We start from the raw sequence: 18067 nt of genomic DNA on the forward strand, positions 1-18067 counted from the left end.
GGGTGTAGGTACTGCTGAGACATTGGGAAGTTTTAAGTCACCTATACATCTTAGATAAATCCCTCTGATTGCTGTCTGGGAGATGGTGTAGACAAAAGCAAGGATAGGAGGAGAGCGTCCAAATAAGAGGCTAACTGAGAAAAAGGTCATGGGGCCTAAACAGACAGCACTGAAGATGGAGTGGAGAAATTTGGTCAATAAGACATGTCTCAGAGGTAGAATCAACTAGCCTTTGGTACTCACTGGATCTGTGAATGCCTGTAGGGGAGTAAGAATCGGAGTCAAGGGTTGCTGCATAACAAGTGCAAAGGCAGATGGCACTTCTGTAAGTCTCTAGTCTCCTCAAGGAGCATAGAGAGGGGAGGGAAGGGGAGGGGAGGGGAAGAGAGGGAAAGGGAAGGAGAGGAAGGGAGGGAGGGGAGGAGGGAGAGACTGGTCAGAGACAGAAGGAAGAAGTTTGGAGCACTGAGAAGGAAGAAACCCTAGAGGCCAGGTGGCAGTAAGGAAGCCCCTCCCTCAGCTCAGGCCCCGCCCCCGGCTCCACCTCTTCTTCCTTTTCCCACCCACCCCATAACAGCAGATCTCGTCCTAGAGGGCGGAGAGAGGTGGCATTTGAGTCCTCCGGTATCCCAGCAGGCAGTGCAGCCTAGAGACGCTGACAAAGGACCGAAGGAGCAGTCGCAGCTTCTTTCCTTGGAGCCGGGTTTGCCGAGGTGAGAGTCCCCCACCGTCCCGTCACACACTCCTCAGACTTCGGGAAAACGTGGAAGTTACCTTGCCGAGAGACCCAATGGAAAGAACGAGCAGTTCCCAAATCCAGAGCCTGGCTCAGTGACTGACAGCAGGGCTCGGTGGCGCCAGCATGCGGGTGGGAGGTGGAGAGAAGGAATCTGATGGGGTTCTTTCTGCTCTCTCTCAATTGCCCTGCAGTATGCGGATCCCAGCCTCTGGTCTGGCCGGCTCCTGTGTGTGTTTCTCATGCACGGGCGGGCGGAGGCAGCAGGCTCGGGAACCTTGCTGTGCTTGCCAAACAGAGTTCGGTTACCCCCGGGGATGCGACTCTGGGGAGAACTCTTTGACGGATGTTTTGAGGAGAGCTGGGGGAGGGAAGTTGACTCCCTGTTTGGGGTGACACCGTCCTTGCCTTTCCTCCAGCCCTACTGGCCCACTCGTTGAGCAACTGGAAGGAAATCGGCGGGTTTGGAGTGAGGCGTCCTGGGGTGGCTGGAGGAAGATGAAAGTGGGGTGGAGAGGCTGGGAGGGAGAACGAACGCCTTCTTGGAATGGTGGGGGTGGGGTGTAGGGGCTATGTGGCCTATGCTTCCCCCTTCCAGGACCTCTGCACGGATCCTGATTGTTGCACCAGCTGCTCGGCTGTAAACAGGCTCACATGACCTGTTTCACTTGGAGCCGGCCAGTGTGGGGATGGGGGCTGGAAAGGCTGGGCCAGGCCAATCAGGTGGAGCTGAAGTCCTAGGACAGACCTTTGATACTCTCTCCCCTGCCCTCCCGCCCTTAATCAGTGCTCTTCGGTTTCCATTTCTGGGTAAAGTAACTGACATCTGTCCTCTACGGACTGTAGTAGCATTTCTGCACCCCGGGGTAGACTCAAAGACCTCTCATATAGGAGAGCGAGAGGGCAAGTATTAGATGAAAACAGTCCCCGATTTTTTACTTTTGAAAGGAAATGAGATCGACGCAAACCTGAAAAATTGGATCTTTTGGATCTTGCCTAAAAAGCATTCCTGTTCTCTAGGAATGCATTGCATTCTTAATGTGAATTCCAGACAGGAAAAGGTCTACTTTTTCAGGCAGGGCACACATAGGGTTTAATATATTCTTGATGCTGAAAATCGTGTCCAAGTTTTCTAAGTGCTGGGAAATCTCTCTGACTATAAGATGCGATATTCAGGATATTGTATAAGGAATGGACACCAACTTTTAGATCATGGCATATTTGGTATAAAGCAGTTGGAAGTTTGGAAAATGGGGCCAAACGTGCCTTTAAAGTTGTTAACGTCTACATACCCAAACAGGATGGGAGTTTCTGAAGCACTTCTAGAACTCTCAAAGTAAGAGGTTTACTCAAATATCAGTATATTTGAAAATGTGGAATTTTGCAAATGAGGTAGTTATGTAGATTCCCGTTACATGTAATATATAATTAAATATAATGCACAATATTCAGTATACTGAATATAGGCAAATATAGGAAATAGAACAAATAGCTTATACTAGTAAAATAATTCGTGTTTCTTCCCTTAACTTGTTCATGCACATTTTCTCCCCAAATACTTTTAATGGAACTTATTACATTTAACTCTAATTCTTGAAAATATGAAACAATAAACTCCAAGAAAAGCTTCCTCATTCTCTACTAGACAAATAAAGTAAGTAATTTGCTATTCTTTTTCTGTTTTTAAAAAGTTTAGATGGAAAGTAGGGGGATTCATTTTTTTATTTTAGTTTAAAATATATTTTTATTGATTTTAGAGAGGAAGTGAGAGGGAGAGAGTGATAGAAACATCAATGATGAGAGAGTCATTGATTGGATGCCTCCTGCACACCCGCTACTGGAGGATCAAGCCTGCAACCTGGGCATGTGCCCTGACCAGAAATAGAACCCATGACCTCATGGTTCATAGATTGATGCTCAACCACTGAGCCATGTCGGCTGGGTGAAAATAGAGGAATTTAAAATCTTATCTAAAATTTAAAGGAGATTATCAGTATTGCTCTTAATATGGTTTTGCTACCCTATAGCATTCTGGAGAATCTTGCCCTACAATAAACAGATTAAGTGATTTGCTCTTTGAGGGCTTCCATTTCCTCATCTGTAATATGAAAATTTTGTTTTAATCTCCAGGGTCTTTTATAGTTCTCCAATTCCATAAAATAGTGCAGTTTTTTTTTATTGGGAATTATTCTTGGCCAAAATAAAATTGTCAAATAAGCCAAGATATTGATATCAACTAAAAGAACATTCAATAAGTAACAAGAGGTATCCAGAGTCCTAATAGAAATAGAAATTACTGAATAGGTTGACCTGTACCTCTCTTTCTCATTCTCCTCTCCATCAGGAAATTGAAGATTGGCTCAGCTAAATCCTATTTCCAAAATCAGAAATAACAGTTCCACTTGACTTTCTTGACCTTTATAGCATAGTACAAAGTCTGATTCTTTCACTCATTACAACTTTTTCCTGAAATAAGTGGGCTATGTGATCAGTGATGAAGCTAGAATAAAAAGAAGGTGGTTCTAGCAGGGCCTCACCTTGGTAGTATCTTGGTTAGATCACCAGAACATTTTTTTTTTAACTTTGCAGGGTTTGAAATTTAATTTTTCCAGCACATCCAGAAATTACCCATCAATTTCAGGGATTGACTCACACTAATCAAACTTAAAAGATTTCTTTGTTACTATATGAATGCCAGTTTACTAACTTACAGTGAGAAGTAGAACTGCCAAGCAGACCAAGAGACACATGTGCAAGCCAGGGCACCCTTTGTTCTTGACACTATGGGAACACATAGATGTTGCTCTTGACCTTCCTTTATTCTGGATCATTCTTATAACATCTAGTGGTCAATACATTCAACAAGAGTACAACATGTTTTTATATAAAAGCCATTTCAGTAACACCTTTGTATGGATCTCTCCTAGTCTCTTGGGCCACCTGCAAAGCATCTCTAAAATCTGTTCCTCTCCATTCCTACTTAATCTAGGCCCTCATCATCTCTCCATGCCACAGTGATTCAACAGCTTTTTTCTTCTCACTATGACTACTCTAGAGTCAGGTGCTGTGCTTAACTTGTCAGTGGCAACCAGCTTCCTGCTTAAGATCTTATCCAGCTAGTTCCCTGCTTAAAATCCTATGGAGGTTTCTCATTGCCTGAAGCAGTGGTTCTAAGTGTAGTATGCATCAGAATCATCTGGAGGGCCCCAACCCCAGAATTTCTTTTTTTAAAAAAATTTAAAAAATATTTTTATTGATTTCAGAGAAGAAATGAGAGGAAGAGAGAGATAGAAAGATCAATGATGAGAAAGAATCATTGATCGGCTGCCTCCTGCACGCCCCCCTACTGGGGATTGAGTCCACAACCCGGGCATACTCAGCCGACTGGTAATCGAACCGTGACCTCCTGGTTCATAGGTCAATGCTCAACCACTGAGCCACGCTCAGTAGATCTAGGGTGGTACCCAAGAACCAGCATTTCTAACAAGTTACCAGGTGAAACTGCTGCTGCCAGCACCACATGTTGAGAAACACTGGCATGCAGAATCAAGTGTAAAGCCCTCAAACTTGGCTTACATGATTTATCTCCATCCACCTCCAGCTTACCTTTCCTGGCTTATCTCTTTCATACTACTTTTTAACCATAGGCAATGCCAAAGCTAATTTTAAGAGTCCCTTTCATGTATTTATACATATTCTTCCTGGAATTTATCCCTCTCCACTACCTCTGAAAACTCCTGTTTAAGGAAGACTGTTACTTTCTTTATGCTACCAGAGCATTTTATATCTACCAGCATTTTAACACTTACTATATCATATTCTAACTACTATGTGTATCTGTTTTTCCTGCTAACCGAGTTTTGAAGGGTGAGAGCATGTTTCCATCGTTTCCCCACATTCCATAGCACAGTGCTTGGTATATAAGTGCTCTGTCAATGTTTGTTGAATGAATTTGTGATTCTAAAACTTCTGAGAGTACTATATGTAGCAACATACATACTTCATATAATGAATTAGTATGGATTTTGCTTTGAGAATTGCACATCTTGAAATGAAGACATTGAGATATTGTAAAACAAATGTTGGAAATAACTAGCTTAAAAGAAATATCTCAAAAAAGACATTACTGGAGGACATCCTTATTTTTTAAATGCTTAAAGCATGCACTACTCAACTTAACATCTTTTTTTGTTTTTTGTTTGTTTGTTTTGTTACTTTTTTGTTGTTAATCCTCACCTGAGGATATTTTTCCATTGATTTTTCTTAAAATATACTTTTATTGATTACAGAGAGGAAGGGAGAGGGAGAGGGGTATAGAAAAATAAATGATGAGAAAGAATCTCATTGATCGGGTGCCTCCTGCACGCCCCCCTACTGGGGACTGAGCCCACAATCTGGGCATGTGCCCTTGATTGGAATTGAACCTGGGATCCTTTGGTCCACAGGCCGATGCTATATCCACTGAGCAAAACTGGCTAAGGCTCCATTGATTTTTAGAGAGAGTGGAAGGGAGAGGGAAAGACAGAGAGAAATAACAATGTGAGAGAAACATCGATTGGTTGCCTCTTGCAGGAGCCCACAACCAGGACCTGGGCTGGGAGGAGCCTGCAACTGAGGTACATGCTCTTGATCAGAATCAAACCCAGGACCCTTTGGTCGACAGGCTGAGGCTCTATGCACTGAGCCAAACCGGCTAGGGCTCAACTTTACATCTTTAGTATGTAATAACTTATCACTACATATCATTTATAGCAGGCAATCCCATTAGTAAGGTATCAGATTATACAAAAAACCTAGCAAATTTATAAAAGCAAAAGTATTTAATATTGAGCATTGAACTATTAAAAAAATATAAAGAGAATATTATAACATCACTTGTATAAGAGTTAACTTTAGGAAAATCCCAATAGATGATAGTGAAACTCAAAGAGGAAGATAACTGAATTTATGAAATGGGAAGGAAATAGAGGTTTTACTGCCATTGAGAGTAAAGCAAAAGAACTTGTTGCTGTTAACTGTTTCTTACTTACTTGGCATTGGCAAGGACTGCACCAAACATGGGGGAAGAAGATAGCCCCTGTGCCCAGATAAAAAGGAGCAGGCCTGGAGGTGGAGCTAGGAACCCTAATCAGAGTAAACACAGAGCCAGGGACAGATAGTAAGTAGCTGGTGTTCTGAAGCCAAGGAAATGGGTCCGTAGTTTCTGGGCAAGTCTGTACTTTGAAACATCCCTGTCTGTTTCAAGCTTTGAACCACTTTATTATAAAAATACCCAAGTTTCACTTTTTTCACTTGATTTTTATCGCGGCCTCCTCTTCTCAAAAAAGGAGGGACAACTGACAATATGATTTCTGTGGTCTTAACAGTTTTGAATATATGGTGGTAAAAGATATCGAAACTCCCCTGTGTATCTCAGTCTCATCTTTTTCTGGTCAAGCCAAAGTGAGGAGAACAGAAAATAATAAAATTTGGGGGGTACTGGTCTCCCTGGAATGATGGTAGAAAGTGTGTGTGATGATTTCAGTGTATTTAGGCCTTTATTGGGGGGTGGGGGAATAGTTTGCAAACTGATCACAAGGTGGTGTACATACATAGGGTTTTCTTTCAAATTTCATTCAGGATTGCATTTCTGTACCTTTAGTGCAAGAGGGTGGAGGCAGTGGGAGGTGGTGGGGCGGGGAGGGTTGGCGCGGAAGGACAAGGTAGTTTTCCTGTAGCACCAGCTCCCAGCTTCATAGTTTCCATGTAAGGTCGAGGGTATGGGGGTATGTTGGAGTCTCGTATTTCTTTCTTTCTTTTTTTTTTTTTTTTGAGCGTGGTATTTCTAAACACTGTTGGCCCAGTTGGGCACTGAAGAGCCAGAGGAGCTGATGGGAGGGGAGGGAGATAGAAGAGAGGGAAGGAATGGGTAGAGACGGCTGTCTGTCTGTTCTCCTTTTACCCCAACTTATGGCAAGTAGCCGCTATAGATTTACTGTTCCTCTAATTGGGATCCTTTGCCTGTCTTCGGATGAAGTGTGTTCACTTACAAGGAAGAAGTGTTACTTGATGAAGGAGACAAATATTAGTAGACACCTGTAGGTTAACTGATAAGCTCAGTATCTGCTAAGAGCCTAACACTGAGCTTGGGTATATGAAGGATGAAAATAAAACCCCACAGGAAAACAATATGGCACTATGCCTGAAGTCTAAATTAATCCACACAAAACAAAAGTCAAAATAGCCAATCTATATGGTAAGTACATAATAGCCCGGCTGGCATAGCTCAGCAGTTGAACGTTGACTTATGAACCAGGAGGTCACGGTTCGATTCCTGATCAGGACATATGTCTGGGTTGTGGGCTTGATCCCCATTGGGTTGCATGCAGGAGGCAGCCAATCAGTGATTCTCATCATTGATGTTTATTTCTCTCCTCCCTTTCTCTCTGAAATCAATAAAGACATATTTTTAAAAACATAATAAAATCAGTGAGATCCATGTAGATCAGGGTGGTAGAAGAAGAAGGCTTCAGAGAGAGGGGATTTGAATAAGGCTTTGAAGAATGAGGAAAATAATGGTGTCCAGAGAGAACAAATAAGATAAACCTTGGTTATTAATGACCTAATGAACATTTACTGACAGCCATAGCTATTTTATACTAGTAGGCAGGAAAAGAAAGTGTGCACATCTTAGTAAGTGGAATTGTCTCTTGATATTTTCTTTATAAAACTGAAAAGGAAACATATATATCAAGAGCTGAATTTTGGATCATCCTTTGAGAACTCTCTGGAAAAGAAGGGACATTTTTAGAGATGAGGGCATGTTTGGATGTTAGCATTAGGGAGGCAGGACTTTTGAATTGAGACACAAAGGAGATGATGACTGTATAGGGAAGTGTGAGTGGTGACCAGACTCCTTCCACCAATACACTGGTAAGTCCTTTACTTACCCTGGGCCTGCTATCCTCAGCAGGAAAATGAGAAGGCTCAGGAGCTAACATTCTTTGACTTTGTGCATGCTTTTATGAAAACAACCTTATAAATAAACTAGAGGCCTGGTGCATGGATTTGTGCACTGGTGGGGCCCCTCGGCCTGGCCTGTGGGGATCGGGCCGAAGCCAGCTCTCTGACATCCCCCGAGGAGTTCCAGATTGCAAGAAGGCATAGGCCAAGCCGAGAGATTCCACTGGTGCACGATTAGGGCTGGGAAGGGACCACAGGAGGGCTCCAGGGCATGTCCGGCCTGTCTCGCCCAGTCCCAATCAGCTGGACCCCAGCAGCAAGCTAACCTACAGGTCAGAGCATCTGCCCCCTGGTGGTCAGTGTGCATGATAGCGAACGGTCAAACAAACAGTTGGACACTTAGCATATTAGGCTTTTATTACATAGGATTTTCATTAAGGTTTTATTGGCTCAGTATATTATCACTCCCCAGAATTTTTGTACCTTATTGTTTTGCAATATGGACTGGAGTGAAGAGAAAGTGTTAATCTCCAGAAAACCATCAATTAAAGGCAGGTGTTAGTTTCATTAGGTTTGCTGGCAGAGTCTCTGAATTTGCCCTGGTGACCTGGTGCTAATTCCTCCCTAATTTCCACTGGTTGGACTTTAGGAGGTAACATATCTTTGCCAAGATATGTGAGAAATGGAATTAGGAATCTGAAAAGAAATAATAAACTGCTCAAAAAATACTTATAGTGACCAGGGGATAGACAGCCTATTCATGATTTGTGGGGAAATGTGTACATATTCAAGTGGTAAAGAGAAAGCTTAAAAATTAAAACAAAAATTTCTACTAAGCCAAAATATATATAAAGCTAGTAAAATTTCTACTCTGGCCTGTGACAATTAACTTCTCCTTAAGGTTATTTCATGGTTAGCTTTATAATCCATCTTATATCCTTTATAACAAAAAGTTTTACATTTTTTCCAGGTTTGCAAGTTATCTTAAATAAACCTTTGTTTTTTCTCATTGTAAGAGTTTGTGGTACACAAAATTATTTTAAATAATTGAAATCATTCTATTTTACACACAGTTTTAAGGTTTTTCAGAGTTATTAAAGGATCATAAATTGGAAATACAATTAAAAGGGGTTTTTCACAAATTGTTTCTAAATTCCTTCTTGTGTTTCAAAATTTCTTCTTGTGTTTCAAAATTGGCACCTTTTTCAAATTAGGCCCTAGGAGAGTTGTTGTGTAACTCGAACTTAAAAAAAATTTTGAGCCCTAGCCTGTTTGGCTCCGTGGATAGTGTGTTAGCCTGTGGACTAAAGGGTTCTGGGTTCAATTCTGGTCAAGGGCATGTACCTCAGTTGCAGGCTTGATCACCACCCTGGTTGGGGTAGGAGCAGGAGGCAACCAATCAATGTGTCTCTCACATCGATATTTCTCTCTGTCACTTAGCCTCCCTTCCACTCTCTCTAAAAATCATGGAAAAAGATCCTCGGGTGAGGATTAACAACAACAACAAACATTTGAATAGGTATTCACAGTGTTCAGAATTTAAAAAATGCAAAAGGGCATCTGGAGAAAACACTCCCACCTTTGTTCCTGGCCACTCAGTTTGCCTCTCCAGGGGCAACCCTGGCTATCCTACCATTGATATTTTACCCATTTCCAGGAAAATAGGTTTGCATATTCTTTTATCTCCCCTTTCCACACAAATGGCAGCATGCTCTACACTCTGCATTGCACCTTGTTTTGCTACACTTGAAGATCAGTCCAAATGCATATTATACAAAGAGCTTCCTCTTCTTGACAGATATCTGGTATCCCAACACATGGCTATATCATGTGTTATTTAATGAATCTACTATTAATGGATAGTTGGGCTGTTTCCAATCTTTTGCTAGCTCTTACTGAGTGCTTCACATAAACTTTATTTAATCCTTAGTGATGAAGAAAAAACAAAAACCAAATATCTTTCACATATACTATTTCACACAGGACGAATATTTATACCAGATAAATTCCTAGAACTAGAATTTAGATTTGAGGGTATGTGCATTTAATTTTGGCAGGTATGGTGGATGTGCCAATTTATATCCATGCCAGCAATGTTAAGAACATACCTGATTGCCCCCACCATGTGCTATCAAACTTGTTGATTTTTGCCAATCAGATAGGTAAAAACTTTTATCAGTATACCTTTAGTTGGTATTTCTCTTGTGGGTGAGGTTATACAACCTTTTGTAAGTTTAGGAACAATCTGTATATCATTTTCTATAAATTATTATAGAGTTTGCTCATTTTTATATTGAGTTGTCTTTTGGTAATGATTTGTAGGTTCTTTTTTTAATATTTTATTGATTTTTTACAGAGAGGAAGGGAGAGAGATAGAGAGTTAGAAACATCGATGAGAGAGAAACATCGATCGGCTGCCTCCTGCACGCCCCCTACTGGGGATGTGCCCGCAACCAAGGTACATGCCCCTGACCGGAATCGAACCTGGGACCCTTCAGTCCGCAGGCCGACGCTCTATCCACTGAGCCACACTGGTTTCGTATAGGTTCTTTATATATAGTAGGAAAATTAGACATTGCCTATGCTATGAATTGAAAATGTTCTTTTGGCTTTGCTTAATAAGTATTTTGCCATGCAGAATTTTAAAAGTTTTAATATAGTTGAATTTACCAAATATTTTTTTTTTGGTTTCTGGTTGTTAGAAAGCCTAATTTATAAAAAAGAAAAATATTTCCCAAGATTTCTAGTGTTTTATGGTTTTCTTTCTCTTTTAAAAAATATGTCTTCATTGATTTCAGAGGAAGGGAGAGGAAGAGAGAGATAGAAACATCAATGATGAGAGAATAATCGAATGACTGCTGCATGCCTCCCACTGGGGATTGAGTCCACAACTGGGCATGTGCCCTGACTTCCTGGTTCATAGGTTGATGCTCAACCACTGAGCCATACCAACTGGGCTATGGTTTTATTTCTTTACATTTAAAGCTTTGATCCATTTGGAATTTGCCATAATCTTAAAAATTTTATAAGGAGTAAGGTACAAATTCAACTATCTTCTACAAATCAGAGATTCCACCTTTTATCATAAGCTAAATTTTCATCCTAACAGTTTTAGAATGAGATGTTGAATTTTATACAAATTTGGATGTTCTATTCCTAATAGTCAAGCTTACAAAGAAAGTAATTATGTCACTAATCATCAGTGAGAAGCAAATTAAAACAACAATGTGGTATCACTTCACACCTGTCAGAATGGCTACCATCAACAAATCAACAAATGACAAGTGATGGTAAATTGTGGAGAAAAGGGAACCCTAGTACACTACTGGTGGGTATGCAGACTGGTGCAGCCACTATGGAAAACAGTATGGAGTTTCTTGAAAAAATTATGGGACTGCCATTTATCCAGTGATCTCATTTCTAGGAGTATATACTTAGAAATCCAAAACACCAATCAGAAAGAATGTATGCACTCCTATGTTCATAGCAGTGCAATTTACAATAGCTAAGACCTAGAAATAGCTCTAGTGCCCATTAGTAGATAAGTGGATAAAAAAGCTGTGGTACATTTGCATCATGGAATACTATGCAGCAGTAAAAAATGATATCTTACCCTTTGAGACAGCATGGATGGACCTGGCTAAGTGAAGTAAGCCAGTCAGAAAAAAATAAGTATCACATAATCTCACTCATATGTGGAATCTAAAGAACAAAATAAACTGATAAACAAAATAGATCCAGAGACACAGAAGCATGAAACAGACTGTTGAATTTCAAAGAGAAGCTGGGGGTGGGTGGGGCGAGATTAACCAAAGAATTTATATGCATGTATACATAACCCATGGACACAGACAATAGTGTGATGAAAACCTGGAGTAGGGGGTGGGTGTGGGCTAAAAGGGGTCAATAGGAAAAAAAGGGGGACATCTAAAATACCTTTAACAAGAAAGATAAATTTAAAAAAAAAGAAATATGGCCGAAACCGGTTTGGCTCAGTGGATAGAGCGTCGGCCTGCGGACTGAAGGGTCCCAGGTTCGATTCCGGTCAAGGGCATGTACCTTGGTTGCGGGCACATCCCCAGTGGGGGGTGTGCAGGAGGCAACTGATCGAAGTTTCTCTCTCATCGATGTCTCTAGCTCTCTCTCCCTTCCTCTCTGTAAAAAATCAATAAAATATATTAAAAAAAAAGAAATAGGGGAGCAGAAAAGAAAATAATTATAGAGCTTATTATTTTTTAGCTTATTATTTTCTATTAAATAAGATACCACACTTCTGAGAGTACATTATCCAAATGCAAATGTGTATGGCTCTTAGGAAAAGAAAGAAATTCATGGCAAATAAAAATTCAAAATTAGAATTATGTAATCAGATGCTTTTCAGAATAATCTTAGTTTAATTTTATTGAAATGGATTGTTACTTTGGTATAGCGGAAAGAATACTGGACTAAGAAGCAAGAGGCTTGCTGACATTTTTTGTCTTAATCTGGTTTCTTCCTAATTTAATAAAACAACAAACAGAACATTGCCTGGCCTAGAATAAGTACTAAAAGTTTTACATATATTTATAATTATTTTAAATCTTTATTGTTGCAAGTATTACATATGTCCCTCTTTCCCCCCCATTGACCTCTTCTATCCTGCCCCCACCCCAGGCCTTCACCACCCTATTCATTCAGTGTAAGTGATTAATGAAAAAAGTTTGAAATTTCTTATGAATCATACAAATGTTAAATGTTACAAATAAAAATTGATAGGCAAAAATGGGGGACATCTGTAATACTTTCAACAACAATGATAATAAAAAATGCAAAAAATGTCTAAAGCTCCTTTCAGCTCAGTAAAAAACAACACTGTTATGAGCTATATGCATGCTATGAAATATATGGACATAAAGTAGCATGATGATCTGCGGGGAAGCACTTGGTTGGAAAGTCTGTAAGAAGGATTCTTTGAAAGATCAGAGGTCTCTAGGGGGACCTTGCCAAAGGCCGCAGACCCTGCCTTGACTTTTCCAAACAAGTCTGAGCCCCCGGGTGTTTTGCTTGAATCTTTATATTTAGACTTCAAAACGTCCTTGCTTAAAGGACACTACAGACGCATGTGTCTTCTCAAGGATGCTTACCCTGCTGATAGTATCTAATAGTTAATTTTAGTTCAAGCTGTTGTTACAATAAAAGCGTAAGGAGGCAGGTGAATAGGGCTGTTTGGTTGCTATAGCCAAGCAGTCCCTTAGCCCTCTCTTTCACAGAAACAATGTGTCAGAGTAATCATTCTTCCATTGTTCAGGGTCTGCCAGTTAGTCCTGGCAAGAATGATCTAGGAGAGTGTATGAATTATGACTTTTTTTAACTGACAGTATTTTTTGGCTTAAAAAAAAAACTTTACTGTTGAGAGTATTGCAGATGTCCCCCTTTCCCCCCAATTACCCCCCTCCAACCAGTTCCTGCCCCATCCCAGGCCTTCACCACCCTATAGTCTGTTGTCCATAGGTAAGATCTTTGGTTAATCTCTTCCCACCCCTCCCCCCTTCCCTCTGAGATTCATCAGTCTGTTCCATGCTTCTATGCCTCTGGTTCTGTTTTATTCACCAGATTATTTTGTTCATTAGATTTCTTGTTAATTTATTTTAATTTTTAGATTTGATTGTTGATAGATATGTATTTAGTGCCATTTTATTGTCTGTATTTCTTCTTCCCTTCTCCTCCTCCTCTTCCTCCTCTTCCTCCTGTTCCTCCTCCTTCTCCTCTTTCTTCCTCTTCCTCTTCCTCTTCTTAAAGAATACCCTTAACATTTCATGTATTACTGGTTTTTTTTTTCTTTTCTTTTTTAAAATATATTTTATTGATTTTTTACAGAGAGGAAAGGAGAGGGACAGAGAGCTAGAAACATCGATGAGAGAGAAACATCGATCAGCTGCCTCCTGCACGCCCCCACTGGGGATGTGCCCACAACCAAGGAACGTGCCCTTGACCAGAATCGAACCTGGGACCTTTCAGTTCGCAGGCCGATGCTCTATCCACTGAGCTAAACCGGTTTCTGCGTATTACTGGTTTGGTGGTGGTGAACTCCTTTAGCTTTTTCTTGTCTGTGAAGCTATTTATCTAACCCTCAATTCTTGTAGGTCCTTGCTATTCATCACTTTGATATTTCTTGCCACTCCCTTTTGGCCTGCAAAGTTTCTGTTGAGAAATCAACTGATAGTTGTAGGCACTTCCTTGTAGGTAACTGCTTTTCTCTTGCTGCTTTTAAGATTCTTTGTCTTTAACCCTTGTCATTTTAATTATGTTATCTCTTGGTGTGGGCCTCTTTGGGTTCCTCTTGTTTGGACTTCCTAGACTTGTAAGTCTGTTTCTTTCACCAGGTAGAGGAAGTTTTCTGTCATTATTTCTTCAAATAGGTTCTTAATAGCTTGCTCGCTCTCTTCTCCTTCTGGCACTCCCATAATGTGAATGTTGGTATGCTTGAAGTTGCCCTAGGTCAGTGATGGCAAACCTATGACACGCGTGTCAGCACTGACACGCGTAGCCATTTCTGATGACACGTGGCCGCTCAGGCGGCCACATGCCGAGGATGAAACATTTGCTGCTCCTGAGGATGAAACATTTGCGAAATAATGTTTTTTCCTCAAAGTGACACACTACCCGAGTTATGCTCAGTTTTTTGGCAAAGTTTGACACACCAAGCTCAAAAGGTTGCCCATCACTGCCCTAGATGCTCCTTACACTATCTTCATATTTTTGGATTCTTTTTATTTTTGTTCTTCTGATTGGTTGTTTTTTGCTTCCTTGTATCCCAAATCATTGATTTGATTCTCTGAATTCTCTACTTTACTGTTGAGTCCCTGTAAATTATTCTTTATTTCAGTTAGTGAATGCTTGATTTCTGACTGGTCTTTTTTATGTCTTTGACATTCTTACTAAGATCCTTGAAAGTCTCACTAAGTTCCTTGAAGCTCTCATTAAGATCGTTGAGTAATCTTATAACCATTGTTTTGAACTCTGTATCCAGTAGTTTGCTTGTTTCCATTTCTTTCATTTGTGACATGTTTCTTTGTCTCTGCATTTTGGCTGCTAACCTGTGTTTGTTACTATGTATTAGGTAGAGCTGTTATGTTTCCTGGAGTTGGTAGAGTGGCCTTTTGTAGTACATGTCCTATAGGTCCCAGTGGCTCAGCCTCCCAGTCCCCTGAGCTGGGCACTCTAGGTGTGCCCTTGTGTGGGCTGGGAGCACTGTCTTGTAGTTGAGCCTGATTGCTGTTGGCCTCTCTGGGAGCAGTTGACCTTCAGGTCAATTGGTTTTGAGGACCAGCTTCAACTACAGTGGAAGAGCTGCTGTGCAGGAGGCAAAGCCCAGCTGTGAAGCAAAGCAGGCTGATACTGGTGCCAGGTCTTGGGCCTTTTAGTGATAGGTTTGGGCATGCTGTCACCAGCTGCAGCTTGTTTGACAGATTTTAGCAAAATCTGAAGCCTGAGCCAGGACAGACCATTCATATGGAAAAGCTGTTGCAAACAGCTTGGGTGGGGCTGTAAATTGGGTTGGGTGGGATCTCAGGCAATCCCCAGGGTGGATCAAACAGTGTGCTCTAGGCTGGTTGAGACTCAGCTATGGATGCCAGTCAGCCCTGCGACAGGGGAGGTTCCAGACCAGGAACAATTACCCTTGCTGCACCCCTGTCTGGGAGAAAGCCACCTCCGAGTTTCTGTCCTGATGCCAAACAATGGACCATGTAAGTTCGTGTGATGGCCCTTTAAGAGGAGCACCTGGGACTCCAGAAGCCTCCTTGTCACTCAACCACAATCTCTGCTGGTTTTTACTGCCCAAAGTTATGGGGACTTCTCTTCCTAGCTCTGGAACCCTGGGCTGGGGAGGCGGGGCTGGGGGGGGTTGGGACCCCTTACTTCTCAAGGGCAGCCTCCACACAATCTCCCTCCCAATTAAAAAACAACACACTTGGGTGTTGGCTGGGCCAACCTGTTCCATGCCTCCACCCCTCCTACCTTCCTACTAATCTCAGTGTGCTTTCTTTTTTACTTTTCTAGTTGTGTGACTTCCATTCAGTTAGCTTTCAGGCAGTTCTTTTTTTGTTTATTTAATCTTTTTTATTCAGGCTGTTCTGAATGATGGCTGTTCTGTATATTAGTTGTAATTTTGATGTGGCTGTGGGAGGCAGTGAGTACAGGCATTTACCTACCCTGCCATCTTGGTTCTCCTGGCAGTATTTTTAGATGCTTTTTAGGTAAAGAGAGAGGAAGGGAGAGAGAGAAAGAAACATCGATTTTTGTTTCACTTATTTATGCATTCATTGGTTGACTCTTGTATGTAGCCCGACCAGGGATGGAACTGCAACTTTGGTGTATGGGGACTGAGCTACCCGGCCAGGGCCTTGATTAGGACCTTTTCAACATTCTTTCTTACCTTCATGTTTCTGCATCTTTGCTTATGCTGTTCCCTCAGTCAGAATACCCTCTGTACCTATCCCCAACCCCTACCCCTAGCATAGAAGTGTGTATCCTTTTCTTTAAGAACTACCTCAAGTGCTATCTCCTGGCCTCTCTTCCAGGTAGAATTATTCATGTACTAGTAGTCTTCTAATCCCCTAGTACTTAATATACAATAGTATGCATTATAATAGAGGCAGCTTTAATATTTATTTTATCAGTGAGACTTGAGTTTCTTGAGGACAAGGCCTGTGCATTATTTATCTTTGTATCTTTGTGCAGCTCCTGACATAGTGCCAGGCCTATATATAATAGGCATTCAGATGAAAGAAAAGGATAAAAATTTGCATGCATGACTATACAGTATCCTATTTGATAAAAGTGGTAAAGGCTTAAATCAGAATCACAGCACGTGCACTCTAATAGCCGGTAAAACAACAAAAAAAATTAATCATTTGTTATATTTACTTTGAATATATGAGAACTTGAAAGCAAACTATTAAATACTTATCACTTATTTTAAATGTGTGATCTACAGGGTGAAAATCAGGTATTTTCTGTGATTGTATGGTTTAGCTTTTGTATTTTATTTGAAAAAGTCACACGGTACTAGCTAAGTAATGTTGTTTCTTGAAATTAGATTAGGAGACAAATACAGAAACATTGCACTTATCAATCAGACTTATGCCAGTTACAACTGTCTGGAACATATTCAACAACCCCCGAAGGAATCCAGAAAGGTCTTTAAAGTTGGAAGAAGAAAATAGCTCTCAAAAAGTCTGTGCACTTGATGTGGAGGGGCGGGGGAGGCACAGTGCCACTCACATACCAAGACCTACTTACTGACTTTGAAATTTCATAGAAAACTCCATGGACAGTTTGGATATTCAACTTCCCTTCCAGACATTTTTGCTTATCTTCGGTTTTGGTAGAAAAAAAGATTGAAAGAACTCTGCCATCCATGCTTCCTGAAGGCACTATAGTATTGTTGAGATGAGTGTGAAAATTATTCTCAAGTTTTTCTTCCATAAACTATGGAAACTTGCTTTGTTCTATATATTTTTTGTTCTATATTTTTTTAGTCTTTTAGAATTCTGATTGGCTCATATAAGATTGGTGGAGGGAATACTTACTTTATTAAAAAAATCTGAAATTTAAAAAGAGTGATGTCTCTTTGATCTCATCTCTTTGAAAGGGGGCTATTAAATTGAGGTACAAAGCCTTTATTCCCTCATTCAGGTATTAATGTTATTTGTCGTAGGTTGAAACCTTGAATGTGAAAGGAACATGTATAAATTTCTTTGCTGAGTTAACTAAAAGCTGTATAAGTAAGCCTAGAGGAAAAGTCAAAAGGCTTGTTTAAATTATTTGGGGGTCTATTTTAATGCACACTAAGCATGCTTTTTCATGGTGGGACAACAAATGAAAACAGGTATCATTCAGTTTTCTTTCTCTCTTCTCTTTCTAGATTGCCAAAATGCTTTGGAATTTTTAACTGACTTTAAGGAAAGTCCAAAATAGAGTCGAGACTGTGAAAACAGAAGCTGCAGCAAGGGGGATTCAGTGCCAATGCATCAACAAAAAAGACAGCTAGAGTTAGTGCAAGGAAATCTTCCTGTTTTTGTGTTTCCCACAGAGCTAATATTTTATGCAGATGACCAGTCAACACATAAGCAAGTGTTGACTTTATATAATCCCTATGAGTTTGCCTTAAAGTTCAAAGGTGAGTCTCCTAGGTCAATTTGATGGCTTTAACTAGTCCCTACTAATTTTTTTACTTGTAGAAACTAATTTTTTAAAAAAACACTAATGGTCATTGTGACTTTTTCTTTCAGTTTTGTGTACTACTCCAAATAAGTATGTTGTCGTTGATGCTGCAGGTGCAGTAAAGCCTCAGTGTTGTGTGGATATGTAAGTCCCAATCACTTCCTGGTAACATGTTTTAAATGT

At 40.6% G+C, this 18067-nt stretch overlaps 1 protein-coding gene across 5 annotated transcripts in view; it reads left to right on the top strand.

Annotated features, from left to right (window-relative positions):
- The first annotated feature begins 580 nt into the window (after positions 1–580).
- MOSPD1 (motile sperm domain containing 1) overlaps positions 581–18067 on the top strand; it is a 60529-nt gene continuing 43042 nt past the window's right edge. For all 5 annotated transcript variants that reach the window (XR_013813224.1, XR_013813225.1, XR_013813226.1 and 2 more), the window contains exons 1-3: positions 581–713; positions 17586–17840; positions 17953–18028. Coding sequence is in view for 2 of the 5 variants with exons in the window: in XM_079765229.1 (XP_079621355.1) it covers positions 17687–17840; positions 17953–18028 (230 nt within the window). In the remaining 3 variants the exon portion in view is untranslated. The remainder of the gene's footprint in view (positions 714–17585; positions 17841–17952; positions 18029–18067) is intronic.

This window comes from Cnephaeus nilssonii (assembly GCF_951640355.1).
Source record: "Cnephaeus nilssonii genome assembly, chromosome: X".
Taxonomy (NCBI): domain Eukaryota; kingdom Metazoa; phylum Chordata; class Mammalia; order Chiroptera; family Vespertilionidae; genus Cnephaeus; species Cnephaeus nilssonii.